Source organism: Protopterus annectens, chromosome 6.part1, assembly GCF_019279795.1.
Source record: "Protopterus annectens isolate FY-2018-M chromosome 6.part1, PAN1.0, whole genome shotgun sequence".
Lineage (NCBI taxonomy): Eukaryota > Metazoa > Chordata > Ceratodontiformes > Protopteridae > Protopterus > Protopterus annectens.
In genome coordinates, this window is record NC_056738.1 from 205,196,506 (window position 1) to 205,222,081 (window position 25,576).

The 25,576-nt window shown below is 45.1% G+C and overlaps 1 protein-coding gene across 1 annotated transcript in view; it reads left to right on the plus strand.

Moving 5' to 3' along the window:
- Positions 1 to 25,576, plus strand: part of EEF1G (eukaryotic translation elongation factor 1 gamma) — a gene marked incomplete at its 5' end in the record, with an annotated part of 807,249 nt that overhangs the window by 740,389 nt on the left and 41,284 nt on the right. The window contains 1 exon segment of the mRNA XM_044075667.1: positions 16,768 to 16,892. Within this exon segment, the coding sequence (XP_043931602.1) occupies positions 16,768 to 16,892 (125 nt within the window).

Genomic DNA, 25,576 nt, shown 5'->3' on the forward strand with positions numbered 1-25,576 from the left:
GCTTAAGTTTATTGAGAGATGCTAGAAACTGCAGGAAGAAGTTAACATTAGCTAAATGAGTAGACTATGTCCTTCTGTTCCTGTGTTGCAGTATTCTTGGTGTGGGATTTCCACCTCAGGCGACCCGTACCTCAGCTCCTATACAAAAGCTTCAGCTTGGCTGCTGTAGTTGTGTTGGATGTCACACGTAGGGCCATAAACTAGGGACCTTAATTGTGACGTCTGTACACACAGACCTCCGAACTTTTCAGCCGCAGGAGTCGCACCGTGTTCTTTGCTGCTCACCACAAGATGTCTAAAAGCCAAGTACCCCGTTGGTGGTGGTGGTGGTGGGGGGGGGGGGTCTTTGACTTCTAGCTAAAGCTTGGTTTGCTGTAGTAACCTTTAGCCGAAGTCAGATAAAAAGGGTTCATTCCAATGCGGGCTCCAGATACCACATAAAGATATGCAGGACCACTGTATTTTTTGCCTAGGCCGAAAGAATGACCATACCGCTTGCTTTCTGTCAGTCCTTCGTTCCTAAGACCCTACACAGCAGTCTGGCTGCTGTCAATCTAGATCTAGAAAATCAGCAACTTAAAAAGTTAGTGCAAAGGATGGATCTGGATGTCCTTCAAGAATGCAACTGCAGTCATAACATGTGGGTTGTCCTGCCTCAGGCAGCCCTCGGTCGGCCGGATGTCGCATTTCTCTCCGACGTCACAGCGGCTGGAGTACATAAGCATCAGCCGCCGCCATTTTCTTCAGTCTTTCTTGCCGTGCAGTGCCCGAAGCAGAAGCAGTTCGCAAGTGCCGGTCGGTCAGCTCCTGTATTCTTCGATACCGAAGTCATCAAAAAAGCTAAGTACCCCGTTGGGGACCTTTTCTTGCCTCAGCCGATGTCAGAAATTACTGAAAAAGTTAACAATTGTCTTTCTTGTGGTAAACAAATACCTCATAAGGATTTCCACTCTTACTGTCTTCCTTGCCTTGGCCCAGACCACAACGTCTCGGCCTGTGTAGCCTGTGCTCGCTTCAACAAGCCCACTCTCAGGCGCCGGGCGGAGTTCTCTGAAGATTTTTTCAGCGATAAATTTGCTTACACCATGCCGTCGGAACTTCCGACATCGCAAACTCCCAAGAAGCGAAAAGACCGGGATCGACATCCTCGGCCTGCGTCTACCACCGACTCCACGCCAAAACCTAGCGCGAGTGCTCTGGTTCCCTCTGAGACGGTCTCTCCACCGCTCCGAACCGAAGACACCGCATCACCGACGACTCCGATGCCGGTTATCGATTTTCCTCCGGATACCGAAACCGAGGAAATGCCCGAGACCATTGCTGTAGACAAGGTCACTCCTGCACGTGGAGCTGCCAGGCCTCCTATGGCCATGTCTATTAAGGCCTACACTAGGGCTAAGGCAGCCAGCAAAACAAAGCATCTTACTACTAAAACCTTGCCTCAGCCTACTCCAGAGACACAAATTATGTCCATGGCTGCTGACTTAATTTCTATGATTAGAGGTTCACAGGCCCATCCTGAGAGAGGATCCCAGCCTCCTTCTGATAAAAGGCCCCGGATTGAACCCTCTGACCCTATTCCTTCAGATGAAGATTCTGAGGGCTCTGTCCACTCTGATAGCCAGGAAGAGCTCTTCCAGACCTATGAGGACTCGGATGCAGAAGATCCCATCCCCTCGGCCTCCCCTCCTGAGGATATTTCTTTTGTGTGAACTATTTCACAGGGGCCTAAAGGAGTTTCAGCTTCCACCTCTAAAAATCCATTGCCCTTCAACAGGGAAGCTAGGTCATTAGAGAGATGGGGCAAAAAGGTTTACACATCCACTACCTTATCTATGAGAGCTTTGAATTGCCTTTTTCATATGTTACAATATCAGGATTTCCTGTTAAAAGATTTACAAAAAACATTAGCCACTCCTGATCCTTTAGACAGGAAGGCTTTGCAGGAAGCTGTACATAACACTCAGCAAGTAAGCAATCACTTCCTGCAGTGTGGATATGATGCACTGGAAGCTTCATGTAGGGCAGCTATGACAGGGGCAGTCATTCGTAGACGTGCGTGGTTAAAAGATCAACCTCTACCAGATCATGTAAAGGCAAAACTTCTGGATGCACCTTTGGAAAAGAACAAGCTTTTTGGTGCTAATGCTAAGGATGTGTTAAAGACCATCGGAGAAAAAGCAAAATCAGTTCAGACGGTGAAAGATTTCCTCCAGGTTCAATCCCCCAGATTCAGTAGGAATTGGCCTTCAAAAAACTGGTCCTTTCCTAATCCAGAAAAGTTTCAAAGGGGTAAGAACAGACGTGGCCGAGGAAGAGGCCAATACAGAGGCCCTTACAGGGGACGACAATGGCAGCCAGGAAACCAAAGAAGTGACGCAGGGGTTTTACCTGCCCCACAGCCACAATCTCAATGACTTTCCTCTACTTCCGCCTACCAGGGAACAAATAGAAGCTCCCTTGGGCGGGAAATTATCTCTGTTTGCAGAAAATTGGCACAGACTGACAAAGGACAAATGGATTTTGGACATTATAGACCGAGGGTACAGGTTCCATTTTCATACCTTGCCAAGAAAACAAGCATGCCAAACCTACCACAAAACCAGAGGGCAGAGGCTATCAAGCAAATCACTCTGCTGACTCGGATGAAAGCAATAGAAAAAGTTCCACAACAAGAACAAGACCAGGGGTTTTACTCAAGACTGTTCCTTGTTCCAAGAAAAGAATCTCAATGGAGACCAATACTCGACTTGTCCGCATTAAACACCTTTCTCATAGTACCAAAGTTCAAAATGCTGACTCTACAGCAACTCCTTCCCATGCTGGGCAAGGGGTCTTGGCTGATTACTCTGGACCTCAAGGAGGCATACCTGCATGTCCCTATCAGACACAGCTGCAGAAGATACCTCAGATTTCTTGCAGGGCCAGAGCATTATCAATTCTCAGCATTGCCATTTGGCTTATCTACTGCGCCCAGAGTATTCACAAAATGCCTGGCTTCAGTAATTGCTCATTGCAGACTCCAGGGAATACAAATTTACCCGTACCTGGACGACTGCCTCATACAAGCGGACGACAAATTGATGTTGACAAAAAACTTGGACTATGTCATACGATTACTTAAAGCTCTGGGATACACAGTCAACTTCCAAAAGTCAAGACTGCAGCCATCCCAGCAAATAATCTTCTTAGGAGCCAAACTAGACACAGCCTCTCAAATGGCTTACCTGACAGAAGACAAGCAAGAGAAGTTAACTCATTACTTCAAAGGTTTAGCAAAACTCACCCAGATGACTGCAAGGAGATTCCTACAGGCCCTGGGTTACATGGCATACTGCATTCTCCTGGTTCCATTAGCAAGACTACACATGAGAAAGCTTCAATGGTACCCAAAAAGCATTTGGTCTCAACACAGCAACAACTTGGAGACAATCAGGAGACAATCATACCGCTCATTCCATGCCTACAAAAGGAATTCCTATGGTGGGCCTCGGTGAGCCAGGCAAACACAGGTATGTCATTCAAAAAACCACAGAAAACACAGACCATGACCACAGACGCCTCAGACCTTGGATGGGGGGCGCACATGGAAGGCAGATGTATACAAGGACAATGGTCTCCAAAGGAAACACGTCTGCATATAAACCAAAAGGAAATGCTGGCAGTAATGCATGCCATCGAGGCCTTTCAACACCAACTTCAGCAAGGCCATTTACTGATACGGACAGACAACACCACTGTGATGTGGTACATAAACAAGCAAGGGGGCACCCACTCTTACCCCCTATGCAGACTGACAATGCATCTTTGGGAAAAATCGCTGAGCCTAAGCATCCAGTTACAATCCCAGTTTGTTCCAGGCAAAGACAGTTAGACAGTATGTTGGCGGACAGCCTAAGCAGGAATTTCACAGATCCACACGAGTGGAGGTTACATCCGAAGGTCTTCACACAACTCACTTCGACATGGGGCAGGCCAGAAGTGGACCTATTTGCCTCTCACCTCAACCATCTTCTACCAAAATTCTGCACAAGGACATACCATCCAAAAGCTTGGAAAATAGATGCTCTCTCATTCAACTGGAACTTCCTAACAATCTATGCATTCCCACCTCTGCCACTGATGACCTCAGTATTACTAAAGATCAAAGCAGAGAGACCCAAGGGAATCATAATAGCTCCGGACTGGCCAAGACAACACTGGTATCCACTACTACGGAGCATATGTCACACCAGGAGGTGGGCCCTTCCCCAATGGCCTCTACTTTTGACTCAACACAATTTCGAAACAGTGCATCCAAACCTTCAGACACTGCAGCTAACAGCTTGGGAGATCCCATAAATAACCTCAACCTATCTCTCTCCAAGGAAGTTCAGCGGATACTAACAGAGGCTCGAAGACCATCCACCAGAAAGGTTTACTTAGCAAAGTGGAAAAGATTCAGCATTTGGAATACCAGCAAGGGACATGATGCATCATTGTTGAACATCCCACTCATCTTGGAATATTTGGCAGATGAGCTAAAGAACGGCCTCTCATATTCTTCCATAAAGATACATGCATCAGCTATTTCAGCTAGATACAACACTGATCCCCCTGTTTTTTCACACCCTTTGCTAAGGCAATTCCTCAGGGAAATCAAGAACATTAAGCCACCAAGAAAGGCCCCAGTGCCAGCCTGGGACCTTAATTTTGTCCTAGAAAAACTGACTCTACCTCCATTCGAGCCAGCAGCTTCAGTTGACTTGCAATTTCTCTCATGGAAGACAGCTTTCCTGTTGGCAATTACCTCAGCAAGAAGGGTTTCGGAACTACAGGCCCTAATGGCAATACCACCGTTCATAATTTTTCACAGAGACAGGGTTTCATTAAGGACCAACCCTATTTTTATGCCAGAGGTGGTATCTAGGGTTTCTTTAAATCAAGCCATTCATCTGCCTGCTTTCTTCCCCAATCCTGAGAATAAGGGGGAAAGACTGTTGCATACCTTGGACATTCACAGACAACTTCGATACTACCTGGACAGAACCAAGGCCAGTAGGAAATCTGAACAACATTTTGTAGCTTACGCCCCTGCTGTCCAAGGAAAAGCAATTTCAAAACAGACTATTTCAAAATGGATTGGACATTGCATCAGATTCTGTTATTCCTTTCATGGAAAGACTGTTCCAGCCAATGTCAGACCACATTCCACCAGAGCTACAGCCACCTCTACAGCATTCTTAAGAGGGGTGCCTACTAAGGACGTTCTAGAAGCTGCTACATGGAGCTCCGTGCATACATTCTCCAAACACTACAATCTCCGTCTATACTCCAGATCCAGAGCAGGCTTTGCTTCAGCAGTCCTGCAGGGTTTGATTGCCACATTATCTTTTTCCTAGAGCATTCCTCCTCCCCCAGCTAAGCTATGGTATTCTACCCACATGTTATGACTGCAGTTGCATTCTTGAAGGACATAGTACAGTTTTGTACCTACCATAAATGTAGATGTCCGATAGACATGCAACTGCAGTCATTTCCCTCCCTCCATACCCCTCTATGCCTAGGGTCCACTCCTATCCCTGTTACTCTTAGCTGGGGATGTCTGTTATGGTGTATTTGTTTTATTGCTCATTTAGTTGTCTGGAATCCTGTTTGTCTTCCAATTTGATTACAGCCTTCCTTGGAGGGCATCTGGGACAAGAAACACTGAAGAAAATGGCGTCTGCTGATGCTTATGTACTCCAGCCGCTCTGACGTCGGAGAGAAATGCGACATCAGCCGACGTCGGACCCAGACTTTGGAATCCGGCCGACCGAGGGCTGCCTGAGGCAGGACAACCCACATGTTATGACTGCAGTTGCATGTCTATCGGACATCTACATTTATGGTAGGTACAAAACTGTACTTTTCGGAATCTCCAACTATGAACCTCTGTGGAAGAAGGCCAAGATTCCTAGGCCCACTTCCTCGTTTGTGGACACCCCAACTGCCGATTTTAGGAGTTGAGGGACGTCCTACAGATTTAGTCTACTTCGGCGACCTTCGAGGAAGCAGTTCTTCTGTTGACACCTAGCACGTCCATGTTGCCTACTCAGACCGGCTGCCACCAAGCTCAAGGGGGAACCAGTCAGTTGTCTGACCGGAATCCTTCCGACACCGCCACCCTTAGTCAGGCACCTGATTCCAGGCCTTCGCCTAAGACTACCCCATTAAAGAAACGAAAAAAAAAAAAACCTCTCGCTCCACCTGCTGAAGGCCTACCTGATTGGCAGTCCTTCACCTCTTCTTTGATGCTGGCCTTCATGGCCATTAGGCCCACAGCCTCTAATCCTTCTACCCTCCCTCTCCTCGACCCTAGGCCTGCCTCTGTCTCTTCTCTCAGTCTACTTCACAAGACCGAGTAAGAGGCTTATTTATCTTCAGATGCATTTATCTCCTATACCTCCCAAATAGACTCTCCTCAAGAATATTAATGTAGAATCCGTCGAAGGGAACTCTCCTCCAGAGGATATCACCTTTGAAGAGAGACTAACCAAAATGAGGGAATACATCAAATGGAACACCTCCCAAAAATCTGATACTAAAGGTATTTTGAATTGCTACAAATGGAATCTCCCTCCCCTTCTGCCATTCCTCCCGTTATCCTTGCATATTTAGATGCCTTTTCCTCAACATCTAAAACCCCAGACTCTCAGCCCCCTGCCCCAAAGAGGCCAGATTGCTTCTACAAAGTGCCAGATGACCAGAAATTTCTAGTCAAACCACCCTTTGCAGTCCCTGCTGTGATTGCAGTATCACCCAATAACAATCCAGACTGTCTGCCTCTCCATACCTACAGACAGGGACAGTAAAACTATGGATAGAATTGGAAAGAAGGTTTAGATCTCTTCCACACTGGCCTTCAGAGCCATCTGCTGTCATACCCTTATGACTGAATATGCTCTGGACCTGGTCTCTCAAGCCTCTACTCTGCTGGCTGCTACTCCAGACTGCCCCTCTAAATATGACTCTGCATCTAAACTCTCTCGTTGCCCAAGTAGCCAGGCATTCCATTAGATGTAGTTATGATGCTGCAGAGGCCTCTTCACAGTCTGCAGCCTCTGTACTTTGAAGATATTCATGGCTAATTCTACAACACTTACCTGAGGACTTAAGTCTAAAATCTTAGATGCTCCTCTAGGCCCTAACTTTTATTGTTTGGTAAACAGCAGACCTTTTTAAAAATCTACAAGAAAAGAGTAAGGAATTGCAAGACATCAAGCATATTCTTGTCTCCTATTCCTAAGTATTACAGAAATTGCACTGCAAAAACTACATTTGTCAGAAGAAACTTTTGTTGGACCTCCCTCTTCCAGACACAGGAGAGAGGCCAGAAGACAAACGTCTTCCAGGCCATATGTCTCAGACCCCCACTAGACAGCCCTTTCAAGACAGAGGACGACCCAACAATGCGTGACTGCCTTGCCCACCTTCCCCTTTCTGCCTGCCTTTCCCACTGCCGCCTCTTTTGGAAACCATCACTACAGACGTATGGGTTCTGGCTATTCAAAAAGGATGCTTCCTTTCTTGGAGAGAGAGACCTCCCTTAAGGGGTGTACCCCCCCCCCCCAAGAAATCAGGCACGTCTTCCTAGAGATTTTACAAAATCAGGCACCTCTTCCTAGAGATTTTACAAGAACTTCTGAACCTGGGAATAGTAGAACATGCCCCACCAGGCCAAGAAGGAAAATAATTCTACTCGACTATTTCTGGTCCCCAGAAAAGATGGACTATGGAGGCTCATTCTAGACCTTTTCTTTCTAAATCTATTCTTAAAGGTTCCTACCTTCAGAATGTTGGCACTACAAACCTTACTCCCTCTTTTTCCAGCCCAGGCCTTCATGGCCAGACCTAAAAGAAGCCTATCTGCCCATCCCCATACAACCCTCCCACAATAAATTTACATTGGTCTTATCCCTCCTCTCACTTTCAATTTACAGCATTGCCCTTTGGTTTGTCCACTGCTCCCAGTGTGTTCACAAAATGCCTGACACCTGCCATAGCCTATTGCAGAACACAAGGGATTCAGATTTACCTGGACGACATCTTGATTCTGGTAGAATGCAAGGAAACCCTGCAAACCCATTTACAGTTCACCATTTGCTTGCTTCAGACTGGGGTTCACCCTCTGCCCAAAATCTTCCTTGATCCAAGAACAAAACAAAACATTTCTGAGTTGCAAGATCAGGACAGACATAAAGCCTTTCTTCCCCAGGACAGTGAACTCCTTGATTATCTTCGTGTCTCACTGTTGCAGTCATTACATTTGGGTTATCTGCTTGCAGTAGCCCTCAGTTTGCCTGATAACAGTCTTGGGTCCTATGTTGGTTGCTGTCTCTTCCATGACGGCAGGTCATCAGGGGTATAAAACATGCAGCCGACGTCATTACATCAGTCAGTCTTGTCGTGCGGTGCCCGAAGCAGAAGCAGTTTGGAAGTGCTGGTCATCCAACTCCTGAAATTATTGTTTAGAGTTTCAGAACCGAAGTCTTCAACTAAAAGCTAAGTACCCCGTTGGGGTAACTTTTTCTTGCTCTAACCCGATGTCAGTAAAAGTAAATAATTGCATTTCTTATGGAAAGCAAATACCTCATAAAGGTTTTCATTCGTACTGTATTTCTTGCCTAGGCCCTAACCATGATGTACCTCGCTGTCTGTTTTGTGCCTTTATTTAAACCACGAAATATCTGTCGGTATGTTTGCGTTTCTAAATATTTTGGTGCTCTGTTTAATTATCCTGATATGTCTTTGGTAAGCCATCCGACTACCGTCATTCTGAAAAGAACGCAAAGATAGACAGGCTGCCCAGTTTGCTGGTACTCAGTGAGGTGCTTTTGCAGCCCCTGATACCAGCTACTTCAGTAAAAAAAGGTGTACATTTCTACAACTTTGTCCATTAGGGCCTTGAATTGCCAGTTTCAAGTATCAGCAGCATATATTATTGGATTGCTTAAACAGAAAATTATGTTGACTCCTGATTTTGCTGGAAAAAAGGATTTACAGGATTTAATGCATTCTGCTGAACAAGTTGGTAAACATACATTGCAATGAGGTTTTGATTCACTAGAGGCATCTTGCAGGGCTGTGGTAACTGGGTCTGTATTTAGAAGGCATGCATGGCTTAAGCAACAATCCTTGCCAGATCATGTTAAAGCAAAATTATTGGATGCTCCCTTAAATCAGGACCCACCTGTATGGCAACAAGGCAGAAGAAGGTCTTAAAAAGATGGAGGAAAAAGCTAAGTCTATGCAAACTGTCAAATAGTTTTTTACAAGTACAACTTCCAAGATTTAGTAGGCATTGGCCTTCTAAGAATTGGTCCTTTCCTGCCTCTTCCAGACCTTCAGTCCAAACCCAGATCCAGCAGAGCACCTAGGCTTCAGTCCCAGCAGACACACAGGACTAAGCAGTGGGGGGGGGGCTCCACTTTCAAATCTGGGAGTAATAAAGCTCCCCCCATGATCTCAATGACGACTTTGTAAAACTTCCAAGCACTTCTCAACTGACTAGCCCTTTGGGGGGAAAGACTGCACTTCATGCAAAGAACTGGGAATTCATTACCCAGGATAAATGGGATTTAAATAGTGTCCCAAGGATACAGATTTCACTTCCAGACGTTACCAACTCCAAGCGGTTGGCCAGATCTACCTCCAAATCAGTGGGTAGAGGCCTGAAGGCAAGTACTCTCTCTTACGCATAGGGGGCTATTCAATTGGTACCAGAAAAGGAAAAGGGACAATGTTTCTACTCTATTTTTCCTGGTATGCAGAAAAGACAATTAGTGGTGTCCTATCCTGGACTTAAAATTCAAGATGCTGAGACTTCACCAATTGCTTCCTATGCTAAGCAAAGATGCCCAGTTGGCAACAATAGATTTAAAGGAAGCATACCATATCAGATGTTCATCGCGTTACCCTGCTGCAGTCATCACACTTGGGCTATCCTGCCATCAGGCGGTCCCGCAGTCGGCCTGAGTTCCAAAGTCTTGGTCCGGCATCTGTTGCTGTCTCTTCTTTCCTGACGTCAGTGCGCCAGGGGTATATAAGAGGCATCAGACGTCGTTTTCTTCAGCCACAGCTTGGAAACAATTCCACTCATTCCCCTCCAACAGGAGTTTCTATGGTGGGCTCAGGCATGTCACCTCAAGGGTCAGCCTTTCACCTTACCCACAGCCAGGCAAACTATAACAGATGCATCGGATTATGCCTGGGGAGCACACATGGCAGGACAGTGCATTCAGGGCTAATGGCCTGCAAACCAAAGGCATCTACATATCAATCAAAAAGAGATGCTAGCTGTACAAAATGCCCTAACAGCTTTCAAGGACCTCCTACATCCAGGATAACTCCTAATAAAGATGGACAACACCACAGTGATGTTTTACATAAACAAGCAAGGGGGCACACACTCCTACCCCCTATGTAGACAAGCAATGACCTTGTGGAACACAGCACTGACCTACCAAGTTCAACTACAAGCACAATTCCTGCCAGGAAAGAAAAACACACTGGCAGATGATCTCAGCAGAAACATCACAGATCCTCACGAGTGGAAACTAGATCCACAAGTATTTGCAATGATAACTCAAAAATTGGGGAGCCCAGACATCTGTTTGCTTCCCCCCAAAACTACCAACTACAGAACTTCTGCACAAGGACATACCACACACTAGCTTGGAAAGTGGACGCCCTCTCATTCAGTTGGAAAACATTGACAGTGTATGCCTTTCCTCCCCTGCCTCTGGCAAAAGTGATGCTGAAAGCCAGATTAGAGAGGCCACAAATGATGCTCATTGCTCCAGACTGGCCATGCCAACACTGGTATCCAGTACTAAGGAACATGGCTCAAGACCCACCATGAATTTTGCCTGCAATTCCTCACCTGCTCACTCAGCAAAACAATCAGATTCTACACAGCCAGCTCAAGACTTTAAATCTGTCTGCATGGCAAATTGCCTAAATAACCAGTCAACACTTCTCTCTCAAGCTGTGAGGGACGTCATTCTGGAGGCCAGGAGGCCCAGCACCAGGAAAGTCTATTCAGACAAATGGAAAAGATTCTGCGCCTGGAACCAGGCTAAAGGCCAAAATCCCCTTGTCCCAAATATTCCTCAGATTCTTCAATATTTAACTGAGATGTTGCACAAAGGACTTTCCTTATCTATTAAGATCCACGCCTCAGCTATTTCAGCTCAGTACAACACAGATCCTCCTATATTTTCACATCCATTACTAAGACAGTTCCTCAGAGGGGCTAAGAACATAAGACCGCCCCGGAGAGCACCAACACCAACTTGGGACCTCAACTTTGTTCTGGAAAAGCTAACACTTCCACCCTTTGAACCAGCTTTCACTGCTGATCTACAGTTCCTATCATGGAAAACAGCCCTGCTGCTAGCAATAACTTCAGCATGAAGAGTCTCAGAACTACAGGCCCTAATGGCAGTGGAGCCTTTCATCATTTTTCATCAAGACTGAGTCTCTTTACGAACTAACCCTTCCTTTATGCAAAAGGTGGTATCCACTGTGGCCCTAAACCAAACCATTAATTTGCCCAACTTTTATCCAAACCCCCAGAACAAAGGGGAAAGGCTTTTACACACTTTTGGACATTCACAGGCAATTACGTTACTACTTGGATAAAACTAAGGCTTTCAGAAAATCTGACTAGCTTTGTATCCTATGCTGCAGGATCTCAAGGAAAAGCCATCTCAAAACAGACCATTTTCAAAATGGATAGGACATTGTATCCGTTTCTGCTACACACACCATGGGAAATCTGTGCTTGGTAACATCAGACCCCATTCCACCAGGGCTACAGCAACATCAACAGCCCTCCTCAGAGGGCTACCAACCAAGGATATTTTGGAGGCTGCCACTTGGAGTTCAGTGCACACCTTCACCAAGCACGATCACTTACCTCTACACTCTAAAACCAGAGCTGGCTTTGCCACTGCAGTTCTGCAGGGCCTACTGGCCTCTCCAAACCCTGTTTAGTTCCACCACCCATCCTTAGCTTTGGGATTCAACCCAACAGTAATGACTGCAGCAGTGTAATACGAACATAGTACACTGCTGCAGCAGTGTAATACGAACATAGTACAGTTTTGTACCTACCATAAATGTAGATGTTAGTGTTCACACCGCTGCAGTTCAGGTTACCCTCCCTCCATCCCCTCTGAACTAGCTGGACTTATCTATTCCTTTCTATCCTATACAATCTCTGTGGTGTATTTGCTTGTGACTGGAGGTATTTTATTTTTATATGTATATTTTTATATAGCAATATATATTGCCTACCTATTGGGAGCACCTGATATTTGGGGCAAGAAAAACTGAAGAAAATGGCGTTTGATTCATCTTATAGACCCCTGGCGCACTGACGTCAGGGAAGAAGCGACCACAACCGACGCTGGACCAAGAATTTGGAACTCGGGCCGACTGCGGGACCGACTGACGGCAGTATAACCCAACAGTAATGACTGCAGCAGTGTGAACACTCTAAACATCTACATTTATGGTAGGTACAAAACTGTACTTTTCAAACACTAAACCTAGCAGCCTGGCTAATTACCTAAGCTCTCCTTTACCATATCTCAGTAAACCAGTGATGGATGTCATTTTAGAGGTAAGGAGGCCTAGTACTAGAAAATCATATGCTGAAAAATGGGAAAGATTCTGTGCCTGGAACTCATGTCAAAGGATGAGCACAGCAGTGCCCAATTTACCTTGGATTTTACAATACTTAAATGAGATGCTTCACAAGGCCTGTCTTTATCCTCAATAAAAATTCATGCCTCTGCCATTTCAGCTCTTAACACAGTACCTCCCCTCTTCTCTCATCCACTACTCAAGCAGTTCCTCAGAGGGGCCAAAAATTTAAGACCACCCAGGAGAGCTCCAACTCCAGCCTGAGGCCTTTAACTTTTTGTATTGGAGAAACTCACCCTTCCTCCTTTCAAGTAAGCTGCTACTGCAGATTTAAAAATTCCTTTCTTGGAAAACAAGTTTCCTTTTAGCCATCACTTCAGCAAGATGGGTATCTGAATTACAGGCCCTTATGACAGTGGTCCTTTCATCATCTTTTATGGGGACAGGCTGTCCTTCAGGACCAATCACACATGCCAAAGGTGGTATCCAGTGTGGCCTTTAATCAGTCCATTCATTTGCCAACCTTTCCTAATCCACAGAACAAAGGGAAACAGATACTGCATTCAGATGTGCACAGACAACTTAGATTCTACTTGGACAGGACTAAACCTCAAAAGAAATCTGAACTGCTGGTGGCATTTGCTGCAGGGACAGTGGGGAAGGCTATTTCAAAGCAAAACACCTCCAAATAGGCCATTGCATTAATTTCTGCTATAAGCACCATGGAAAACATAACCCAGAGGGGATCAGACCCCACTCAACCAGGGCTGCATCTACCTCTGCAGCCTTGCTCAGAGGCAATACCTACCAAGGACATCCTAGAAGCTGCTACCTGGAGTTTTGTACATACTTTCATCAAGTATTACCATCTGTCAATTTTCTCTAAATCCATAGCTGGTTTTGCCACTGCAGTTTTACAGGGCCTAATAGCTGGTCCTAATACTATCTAAATGTCTCCTCCCATCCTTAGCTTTGGGAATCTACCCAAATGTAATGACTACAATAGTGAAACACTAAGAAAATTGTACAGTTGTGTACACTTACCATAAATGTAGATGTTGGAGTGTATTCACTGTTGCAGTCTTGGTTACACTCCCTCTAGCCCCCTGACTTCTTTTGGCTATACCTCTTCTCTCCTTTTCAATGCTTAAAAGCTTTTCGGTGCATTTCCTTTTTTGTTGGAGGTATAACCTTATATATTTATAGATTTAATTGCTTTCCATTAAGGGGGCACCTAACATCTGGGGCAAGAAAAACTGATGTAATGACGTTGGCTGCATGTTTTATACCCCTGATGTCACGGAGGAAGACTGCAACCGACGTAGGACCCAAGACTTTGTTAATCAGGCTGACTGAGGGCTACTGCAAGCAGATAACCCAAATGTAATGATGGCAACAGTGAATACACGAACATTTACATTTATGGTAAGTGTATACAACTGTACTTTTTCCCACTTCAGAACCCTTATGCAGACACAGCAGATAACTGCAAGGCAGTTTCTATGAATCTTGGGCCTAATGGCAGCCACCATCCGCATGCTTACCACTAGCCAGAATGCACATGTGAAAGCTGCAGTAGCATCTAAAAAATGTTATGGTCACAATACCGACATCCTTTAGAGTAAGAAATTACCCTCTTGCCTTGTCTACAGTCAGAACTAAAATGGTGGAGTCAGCAAATTCAACTGAACCCGGGCCTTCCGCTACAGTTACCCATCCCAAACCAGTTCATGCATACAGATGCATCAGACCTAGGATGGGGAGCCACAGTGTCAAACTACAGGGTACAAGCAAAAATCCTTTCATCAAGAAAAAAACATAACGTGAAGGAAATGACAGCAGTCCTGGCATTGAAAGCCTTCCTTTCCCTCAGAACCAGGTGTTCTAATAAGACACCACAGACGTGGTACCTCAACAAGCAGGGAGGGACAAAAGCCTACCACCTCTCCAGACTAACCTTACTAATCTGGGACCTTGCCTCACAGCACACCTTGTCCCTGCAGGCATCCTACATCTCCTCACAGGACAACAAACAAGCAGACCACCTCAGCAGGGCATCCTCTCCAAATCATGAATGGATGCTGGACAGGAATGTTTTTCTAGACATTGTCCACCGGTGGGGCACACAAAGTAGATTTGTTTGCCTCCCCAGAGCAGAAAACTGCAGACTTTCTGCTCAAAGACCCACACTCTACTAGCATGGAGAATAGACGCATTCTGCATTTCATGGAAGAGGTTTCTATATGCCTTTCCACCATTCGTATTAATTCAAAAAGACATCCTGAAAATCGGGAGAGGCGAACCAAAAATCTTGCTGGTGACCATCTACTGGCCAAGGCAGCACTGGTTCCCCTTACTTAATTTACTCTGGAGCACTCCACAAACTCTGGAGCACTCCACAACCGCAAGTGACCCCAGAAGGTGGATCTTCTGACAGAACAAGAGGGAACCCTCAAATACCCACACTTGCAGATATTGGCACTGACACTGTGGGTAACAAACTTTTAATTCCCTTTAGGCACCACTACTCAGAGGACGTGCTTCCAGTCCTGAGGGAGGCCAGGAAACCTACTACAAGGAAATCTTCGCTAAATAGGAGACATTGTCCAAATAGTGTCTGGGCAAAGGCAGGAATCCATGCATCTCAGATCCACCCGTAGTTCTTGCCTGTATGTGTCAACTAGTTAAGAGGGGACTTGCGTACTCTTCAGTGATGTCCACCTTTCAGCAATTTCAGCCTGCCACTAGACACTCCCCTGCCAGCCAGCTTCGATGTTAAGCTATTCTTAAAAGGGGTTTTGCACATCAGACCACCTAGAAAACCCATCCCACCACCCTGGAACCTTAACTTCATTTTCGAAAACCTCAGTCCACATTTGACTCTGCTAGTACAGTGCTCTGCAAATGTGCACACTGAAGATAGTACTGCTAGTGCCTATAACTTCAGCCTGGACGACGGTGTCAGAATTACAGGCCCTAATGGCCTGCCCACCATACACTACCTTCCACAAGGGCCGAGTAACTACAAACCAGCCCTTCCTTTACGCCAAGAATGGTCAATGATCTGTCCTTGAACCAATCTATTTACCTACCCAGCTTCTTCCCCTGTCCCACCAGTGAAAGTGAAAGAATACTCCACTCCCTGTATGTCCACAGTTAAGGCTTTACCTAGACAAAACCAAACCCATAAAATCATATCAGCTGTTCCCTTCCACCCCAGGGCCCTGGGCAAGGCAGTCTCCGAACAAACCATTGCATGTTGTATTAGAAAATCTGTTTGCCTGTTACTCACACCATGTCAAAAAACTCCCACAGGGAGTAAAGGCTCACTCTACCAGGGCAGTAGCAGTCTCCAAAGCCTTCTTTAAAGGCCTGGACACTGCATCCATCCTGGAAGCAGTCACATGGTGAACCATTCACACTTTTACAAACACTACAAGCCAGACAGTGTCTCCAGAGCACATGCAGGTTTTGCCAGAGCAGTTCTGCAAGGCTTTGTGAAATCAACCACTTTTACCCCCTCCCTTCCATCTAAGCTGTAGTACTCTCCCACACCAAGAATACTGCAACATAGGACTAGAATGACATAGAATAGTTGTGTAAAATCTTAGTATAACCATAGATGTCCTTCTCTTCCATGTTGCAGTATTCCTTCCCCCTTCCCTATTCTCTCATTATTGACCTGTCTTAGGTGGTCTGGTGGTTATACCCTATCCTATGACCAACTTAACCATCCAATAGCTCACATCACTTGCTACTCTATTTCAGCAATCCTTCTGGACTTTCAAGATCTGTGTGTGCAGATGTCACATTTAAGGCTCCCTGGTTTATGGCCCTACGTGTGATGTCCCACGCAACTACAGCAGCCAAGCTGAAGCTTTTGTATAGGAGCCGAAGTACGGGTTGCCTGATGTGGGGAATCTCATACCAAGAATACTGCAGTATGGAAGAGGACGACGTCTATTATAGTAAAATTTTACACAACTATTCTTTTTAGTAAGTTTGTGGCTCCCCATCTTTATTGGATGTCTGTTCTTTTATTAGTGTTGAATGCACAACTTGTTTGGCTTTCATTTTTGTACCTTGTGTTTTCAGGCATGTTCCAGCGCTTGGATAAACTACGGAAGAATGCATTTGCCAGCGTTATCTTGTTTGGCTCGAACAATGATAGTACTATCTCAGGAATTTGGGTCTTCCGGGGTCATGACCTTGCTTTCACGGTAAGATTTCACTCTACCATTTGAATTTGTAACTATTCACGCTGACTACTTTTAAAAATTGATGTTGCTGTTAGGTATGTTCTAGTGCATTTATACTTCTAGTGTGAGTTTTGTATAAATGTTGGGATCCTTTACAGCCTTTCTGAATTTGAAAGAATACTGCTTCCCCGGTTTTCTTTGAAAAAGTGATTAGCAGTTGATATATAATTGTGTGTGTGTGCATGTGTTTGTGTGTGTGTTACTGTGTTTGTGTGTGTGTGCATGTGTTTGTGTCTGTATGTGTGTACGTGTGTGTGTGTGTGTGCATGTGTTTGTGTGTGTGTGCGTGTGTGTGTGTGTGTGTGCGTGTGTTTGTGTGTGTGCGTGTGTTTGTGTGTGTGCGTGTGTTTGTGTGTGTGCGTGTGTTTGTGTGTGTGTGTGTGTGTGTGTGTGTATGTGTGTGTGTGTGTGTGCGTGTGTTTGTGTGTGTGCGTGTGTTTGTGTGTGTGTGTGTGTGTGTGTGTGTGTGTGTGTGTGTATGTGTGTGTGTGTGTGTGTGTTTGTGTATGTGTGTGTGTGTGTTGTGTGTGTGTGTGTGTGTTTGTGTGTGTGTGTGTGTGTGTGTGTGTGTGTGTGTGTGTGTGTGTGTTTGTGTGTGTTTGTGTGTGTTTGTGTGTGTTTGTGTGTGTGTACATATATGTGTGTGTGTGTGTGTGTGTGTGTGTGTTTGTGTGTGTGTGTGTGTGTGTGTGTGTGTGTGTGTGTGTGTGTGTGTGTGTTTGTGTGTGTGTGTGTGTGTGTGTGTGTGTGTGTTTGTGTGTGTGTTTGTGTGTGTGTGTGTGTGTGTGTGTGTGTGTGTGTGTTGTGTGTGTGTGTGTGTGTGTGTGTGTGTGTGTGTTTGTGTGTGTGTGTTTGTGTGTGTGTGTTTGTGTGTGTGTGTGTGTGTGTGTGTGTGTGTGTGTTTGTGTGTGTGTGTGTGTTTGTGTGTGTGTGTGTGTGTGTGTGTGTGTGTTTGTGTGTGTGTGAGATGTCCTTCAAGGATGCATCTGCAGTCATCACATATGGGTTGTCCTGCCTCAGGCAGCCCTTCGGTCGGCCGGATTCCAAAGTCTGGGTCCGGCGTCGGCTGATGTCGCCCTTTCCCCGACGTCAGAGCGCCTGGGGTATAAAAGCGTCCACCGACACCATCTTCCTCTGTCTTTCTTGCCGCGTGGTGCCCGAAGCAGAAGCAGTTCGCAAGTGCCGGTCGGCCAGCTCCTGTAATTCAGCTACCGAAGACTTCAAAAGCTAAGTACCCCGTTGGGGACTCTTTCTTGCCTCAGCCGATGTCAGATAAAGTTAATAATTGCTTAACTTGTGGGAAACAAATACCTCATAAGGATTTCCACTCTTACTGCCTCCCCTGCCTAGGCCCGGACCACGACGTCTCGGCCTGTTTCGCCTGTGCTTCCTTCAACCGACACACTCTTAGACGTCGGGCGGAGTTTGCAGAGGAATTTTTTGGGGCTAGTTTTTCGTACAATATGCCGTCGTAGACTCCGACTTCACATTTAACAAGAAACTGAAGGACAAGGACCAACACACGCGGGCCGCGCTTTCGGCTGAAACCACGGCCAGGCCTACCGCCAGGGTCTCGGCTGAAACAGAGTCCTTGGTACTTCTGCCCCCGAAACCGCTCAACCGACCACCTCGGTCCCGGAGACCCCTGCTGAGTCTGTTATTGAATTTCCTTCAGAAACTGGTGTCTTGGAAACTTCCGACACCATTCCTCTAGACAAAACTACACCAGCACGTGGTGCAGCCAGGCCTCCTGCATCCATGTCCATAAAGGCATTCACCAGGGCTAAAGCTGCTAAACGCACAAAAGCTATGCCTCCCAGGGTTATTCCTCAGGGACCCAGTACAAGTTCACAGATTTTAACCTTAGCAGGGGACCTTATTTCCTTAATTAGGGGCTCTCCACCCCATCCGGACAGGGGCTCTCAACCTCCTTTAGACAAAAGGCCCAGGGTTGAGCCCTCTGATCCCCACTCCTCAGAGGAGGCCTCTGATGGCTCTGCTCTCTCGGACTACCAGGAGGAGGCTTTTTTGGCCTACGAGGACTCTGATGCAGAGGAATCTATCCCCTCGGCCTCCCCTCCAGAAGAACTATCCTTCGGGGAGACCCTTCACACTATGAGAGAGCATTTCAAATGGCAGGGCCAGGAATTCTCTGATTCCAGGAAAAGATTAAGAACTTTTCTGCATTTACCTCAGCATAGACCTTTGGCTATTCCTCCTGTTTTGAATGTCATTGATGATGTGTACTCTGAGTCTAGCATAACCCCTGACACTCTTCCTCCGGCCCCTGCCAAACCCGATAGGTACTACAGGGTCCTGGACTCGCATCTTTTTCTTTACAAGGCCCACTCTGCTGATCCAGAAACTATTTCCCAGGACCCTAAAGGGGTTGCAGCTGCCACAACTAAAAATCCACTCCCCTCTGAAAGGGAGTCCAGGGCTTTAGAGAGATGGGGTAAAAAAGTGTATACTTCTGCTACTCTTTCTATGAGGGCATTAAATTGTCAATTTCATATGATACAGTACCAAGAGTATTTGTTAGATGAATTGCATAAGAAACTGTCTTCACCTGAACCCCTAGATCGCAAATCACTTCAGGATCTGGTACATAACTCCCAGCAGGTTAGCATCCATTTCTTGCAGTGTGGTTGTGATGCATTGGAAGCTTCATGTAGGTCAGCTATGACAGGTGCAGTCATACGTAGGCATGCTTGGCTGAAGGAACAATCTCTGCCAGGCCATGTTAAAGCTAAGCTTCTGGATGCTCAACTGGAAAAGCAAAAGTTATTTGGCTCCACTGCCCAGGAGGTCTTAAAGAAATTTGAGGAAAAGGCAAAATCTGTACAAACAGTCAAAGATTTTCTACAAGTCCACCCACCAAGATTCAGCAGAAATTGGCCTACCAAGAATTGGTCCTTTCCGGACACACAAAGATTTCAGAGAGGCAAGAACAGGCGTGCCAGAGGTAGAGGGCAAGCTAGAGGCTCCTACAGACGACGTCAATGGCAGCCTCTCCCAACCAGAAAGGTAGTGCAGGACCTACAACTGCTGCACAAGGACAGATTCAATTACTTTGCTTTGACTCCGCCAACCAGGGCTCAATTCGAAGCACCTTTGGGAGGAAAGCTTTCTTTATTCTCAGAAAATTGGCACAGTATTACAAGAGACAAATGGACACTGCAAATAATAGACAAAGGATACAGGTTCCATTTTCACACATTGCCAAAAAGAAAAGGCATGCCAGACCTGCCACCAAATCAAAGGGCAGAGGCTTTGAAACAAATCTCCAACTTAATGCAAATGAAAGCTATAGAAAAGGTTCCTCTTTCAGAACAAGGCCAATGATTTTATTCCAGACTATTCCTTGTTCCAAGAAAAGAAAATCAATGGAGGCCTATTCTCGACTTGTCCTCACTGAATACTTATCTCATTGTGCCAAAATTCAAAATGCTGACTCTACAGCAACTCCTTCCCATGCTGGGCAAGGGGTCTTGGCTGGTGGCACCTCAAGGAGGCATACCTGCATGTCCCTATCAGACAAAGTTGCAGAAGACACCTCAGATTTCTTGCAGGTTCAGAGCATTATCAATTCTCAGCATTGCCCTTTGGCTTATGTACTGCGCCCAGAGTATTCACGAAATGCCTGGCATCAGTAATTGCACACTGCAGACTTCAGGGGATTCAAATATACCCATATCTGGATGACTGCCTTATACAAGCGGACAGCCAGCAAACTTTGGTAAAGGACTCGAATTATGCCATCCACCTACTGCAGGCCTTGGGATATGCAGTCAACATTCACAAATCAAGACTTGTTCCATCCCAAAGAATAACTTTTCTGGGTGCGGATCTAGACACAACCACCCAAATGGCTTTTCTCACAGAAGAAAAACAAAGACAACTACCGGATTACTTCAAGAATCTGACAAGACAAACTCAGCTGACTGCAAGGAAAATCCTGCAGGCCCTGGGTTACATGGCATATTGCATTCTTCTGATTCCACAAGCAAGGCTGCATATGAGGAAACTACAATGGTACCTAAGGAGTTTATGGACTCAGCACAGTCGCAGCTTAGAAACTTTGATCCCACTCATTCCATGCCTCCAAAAGGAATTTCTGTGGTGGGCTCAAGCAAGCCAGTTAAACAGGGGTCTGCCCTTCAGCAAACCAATAGCCAGCCAAACCATTACAACTGACGCTTCAGACCACGGTTAGGGAGCACACATGTAGGGCAGATGTATTCAAGGACCATGGTCACAAAAGGAGCTACGCATGCACATAAACCGAAAGGAAATGCTGGCAGTGATGCATGCAATCGAGGCCTTCAGACTCTTTCTGCATCAAGGCCACCTGCTAATAAGGACAGACAACACCACAGTTATGTGGTACATAAACAAGCAAGGAGGCATCCGTTCCTACCCTCTTTGCAGACTGGCAATGAATCTATGGGAACTTTCCTTGAAACTCAGTATAGAGCTGCACTCCCAGTTTGTGCCAGGAAAAGACAATATACTGGCGGACAGCTTAAGCAGAAATATCATGGATGCACACGAATGGATGCTGCACCCAGGCATCTTCCTGCAGATAACACAATCATGGGGAAGGCCGGACATGCATCTTTTTGCCTCCCCCACAATCAGCTGAAGAAATTCTGCTCAAGGACATACCACCCACAAGCATGGAAAGTGGACGCCCTCTCTTTCAGCTGGAGAACTCTAACAGTGTATGCATTTCCACCTCTTCCAATAATGACCAAGGTCTTACTGAAGATCAGGACAGAGCAGCCAAAAGTGATTCTGATAGCTCCGGACTGGCCAATACAGCACTGGTACCCACTGTTAGAGCATGTCACGCACGAAACCATGGCCTCTTCCTCAATGGCCACTTCTCCTGACAGCACAATTACAAAACTCTGCATTCCAACCTGAAAACCTTGCAACTAACAGCCTGGAAAATACCTTGACGACTCCTCGGGATAAGCTATCCAAGAGAGTGAAGGATATCATCATGGAAGCTCGCCGGCCTTCCACAAGAAAGGCATATTCAGCAAAATGGAAAAGATTTCACACTTGGAGCACCACAAAGGGCCTAGATGCGACAGTGATGAACATGGCACATATCATGGAATACTTGGCAGAAATGCTCCACAATGGCCTGTCTTACTCTTCCATTAAAATTCATGCTTCAGCAATTTCAGCAGAGTACAATTCTGATCCACCTGTCTTTTCTCAGCCTCCCCTAAGACAGTTTCTAAGAGGAATTAAAAACATAAATCCTCCAAGGAAACCTCCAGTGCCTACTTGGGACCTTAACTTCGTGTTGGGAAAACTAACTCTGCCTCCCTTTGAGCCAGCAGCATCTGCAGAACTACAGTTCCTGTCTTGGAAGACTGCCTTCCTTCTGGCCATAACCTCAGCAAGAAGAGTATCCGAGTTGCAGGCCCTCGTGGCAGTACAGCCATTTCTTTTTCATCAGGACAGAGTCTCATTGAGAACCAATCCTTCATTTATGCCAAAGGTGGTATCCAGGGTCTCATTAAACCAAGCTATTCACCTGCCTACCTTCTTTCCAAATCCACAAAACAAAGGGGAGCAACATCTGCACACCCTGGACATACACAGACAGTTGCGCTACTACTTGGACAGAACTAAAAGCTACAGAAAAACTGACCAGTTGGTAGCATATGCTGCTGGTGCACAAGGAAAAGCAATTTCCAAACAGACAATTTCAAAATGGATAGGGAATTGCATTCGTTTTTGTTATTCCTTTCATGGAAAAACTGTGCCAGCTAACATTAGACCTCATTCGACCAGAGCCACAGCCACCTCCACAGCCTTCTTAAGAGGGGTGGCTACCAAGGACATTTTAGAAGCTGCTACATGGAGCTCCGTGCATACATTTTCCAAGCATTACAGTTTACCTTTATATTCCAGATCCAGAGCAGGCTTTGCTACGGCAGTCCTGCAGGGCATTTTAGCTACACCATCCTTTACATAGATCCTCCACCCCCAGTTTGGCTATGGTATTCTACCCATATGTGATGACTGCAGATGCATCCTTGAAGGACATAGTACAGTTTTGTACCTACCATAAATGTAGATGTCCGATAGGTATGCATCTGCAGTCTCCTTCCCCTCTTGGGTATTTATTGGGTACTTTTCCCTCATAGCTAGCTGGGGTCATCTATTATGGTGTATTTGTTTTATTTATATATATATATATAGATATATATAGATATAGATATATATAGATATAGATATATAGATATATAGATATATATATATATATTTCTGTGCATGTTTGGAATTTATTGCATTTCTCCAAATTTAGCCTTCCTTTGAGGGCACCTGGCATTTGGGGCAAGAAACAGAGGAAGATGGCGTTGGCTGACGCTTTTATACCCCAGGCGCTCTGACGTCGGGGAAAGGGCGACATCAGCCAACGCTGGACCCAGACTTTGGAATCCGTCCGACCGAAGGGCTGCCTGAGGCAGGACAACCCATATGTGATGACTGCAGATGCATACCTATCGGACATCTACATTTATGGTAGGTACAAAACTTTGTGTGTGTTTGTGTGTGTTTGTGTGTGTTTGTGTGTGTTTGTGTGTGTTTGTGTGTGTTTGTGTGTGTTTGTGTGTGTTTGTGTGTGTTTGTGTGTGTGTTTGTGTGTGTTTGTGTGTGTTTGTGTGTGTTTGTGTGTGTTTGTGTGTGTTTGTGTGTGTTTGTGTGTGTTTGTGTGTGTTTGTGTGTGTTTGTGTGTGTTTGTGTGTGTTTGTGTGTGTTTGTGTGTGTTTGTTTGTGTGTTTGTGTGTGTGTGTGTGTGTGTTTGTGTGTGTTTGTGTGTGTTCGTGTGTGTGTGTGTGTGTGTGTGTGTGTGTGTTTGTGTGTGTTTGTGTGTGTTTGTGTGTGTTTGTGTGTGTTTGTGTGTGTTTGTGTGTGTGTGCATGTAGCTGAATTACTGGCACTGAAGTGCAGCATATGGGGGGGGTGCTGCATTTCTGCGTGTCCTACTTCAAATGAAACTTTAAATCAAGATACCATCTGAGTTGATGGTAGCTGGAGGTGGGGCACCTGTTTAGAGAAGTTCCTTGCTGCCCTTCCCAAATTCATCTACTAATATAAAGACAACCTGGTCCCCCCTGAAGAGGCCACTAGCTTATTCAGACTTTCCCAGTGAACAGAAGGATAAATGAAAATTAATATTAACTTACCTTTACAATTAAATTCCAACTTTCCAGTGTAGTAGTGAATGATAGTTAAGAAAATAAAAATAACCGAGGAATGCACCATAAGCTGCATATTCAATAAGAACACCACAGGTCCATAAAATCCAACATTTAATATAGCTGAAAGACAAAAGTATAAAAACTGCAGTAAGGTAAGTGCTTTCACGTTGAGTCCACGCTTCTTCAGACATCAAATGCAGTCAAAAACCAATGTGTTTAAATACAGGAAATGACATCACTGCCTATTCAGGTGCAGTAAATCAAAACATTATGACAATAAATATAAGATAACACATCAACATCAAATAATTAATATAACACTAGGCCAAAGCAACGTCAAGGAAGGTAAAGTAATTACTTAATGCTTGTAATTAATAAATATATATGAATGTATATATAAAATATTACGACTAATGCTTTAATGGTCTATTAGCCAAAAACGGCTTAAGGGTAACTCTGTCATTAAGCCCATATTTATGGGCTTGAAGTTTCAAGATCCATTTGCCTTCCTTTTCTTCCGTAAAATTTTTAATATTACCTAACCTCCCACTTCTCAAAACCAATTCCAAGACCTTAAATTTAAAAGTGTGTGAAAGTCCATTGACAATAACATGTTGCGCCAAGGCATTGGTTGTGTTGCTCCTATCAATGGCATAAATGTGTTCTCTAATGCGTTCTCTTAAGCGCCTATTAGTCTTACCAACGTAAAACTTTTGACATTGTTCACATTCCGCTACATAAATAACATCAGTGGATTTACAATCAGCATAGTGTTTAAACGCATAGACACGTCCTGTTACTGGATGTATAAAATTATTAGTCAGCTATGTATTTACATTGGTTACAGGAGCGGCAGGGGAAAGTACCACATCTGTCAGAATGTAAAGTACCTGCAATATTACTATAACACAACAACCTATTGAGAGACAGCATGTTCTTATAAGCTATACGTGGTTTATCTTCGATGAGATTTTTAATGCTGTCATCCATTAACAAGAGTTTCCAATTGTTTAATATTCTAGTAATGTGTGTGTTCCTATTGGTATAAGGTATTGTTAACCTATTAACATGACTATTGTCATGTTTCCTGGTGACTATTGATGTAGAGTTGCCTCTTTTCATCAAAGGTGCACCAGGACCTGCTCTTAGTCTATCACATTCTAGTATGTCATTACGAACCTCATGGCCATTATAACCTCTAGATATGAAATTCGCAGTCAGTTGTGCTTTACTGCGTTCAAAAGTAGTGTCTTGTGTAGTCAATCTAGATATTCTCATAGCCTGATTTCAAACAATGTTCCTATGCACATGCTTAGGATGCATGCTATTACGGTGCAAAAGATTGTTCTTCCAACAGGATTTTCTGTAAAGTTCCGTGTCAAAGCCATTAGGAACCATAACGACTCTAACATCTAA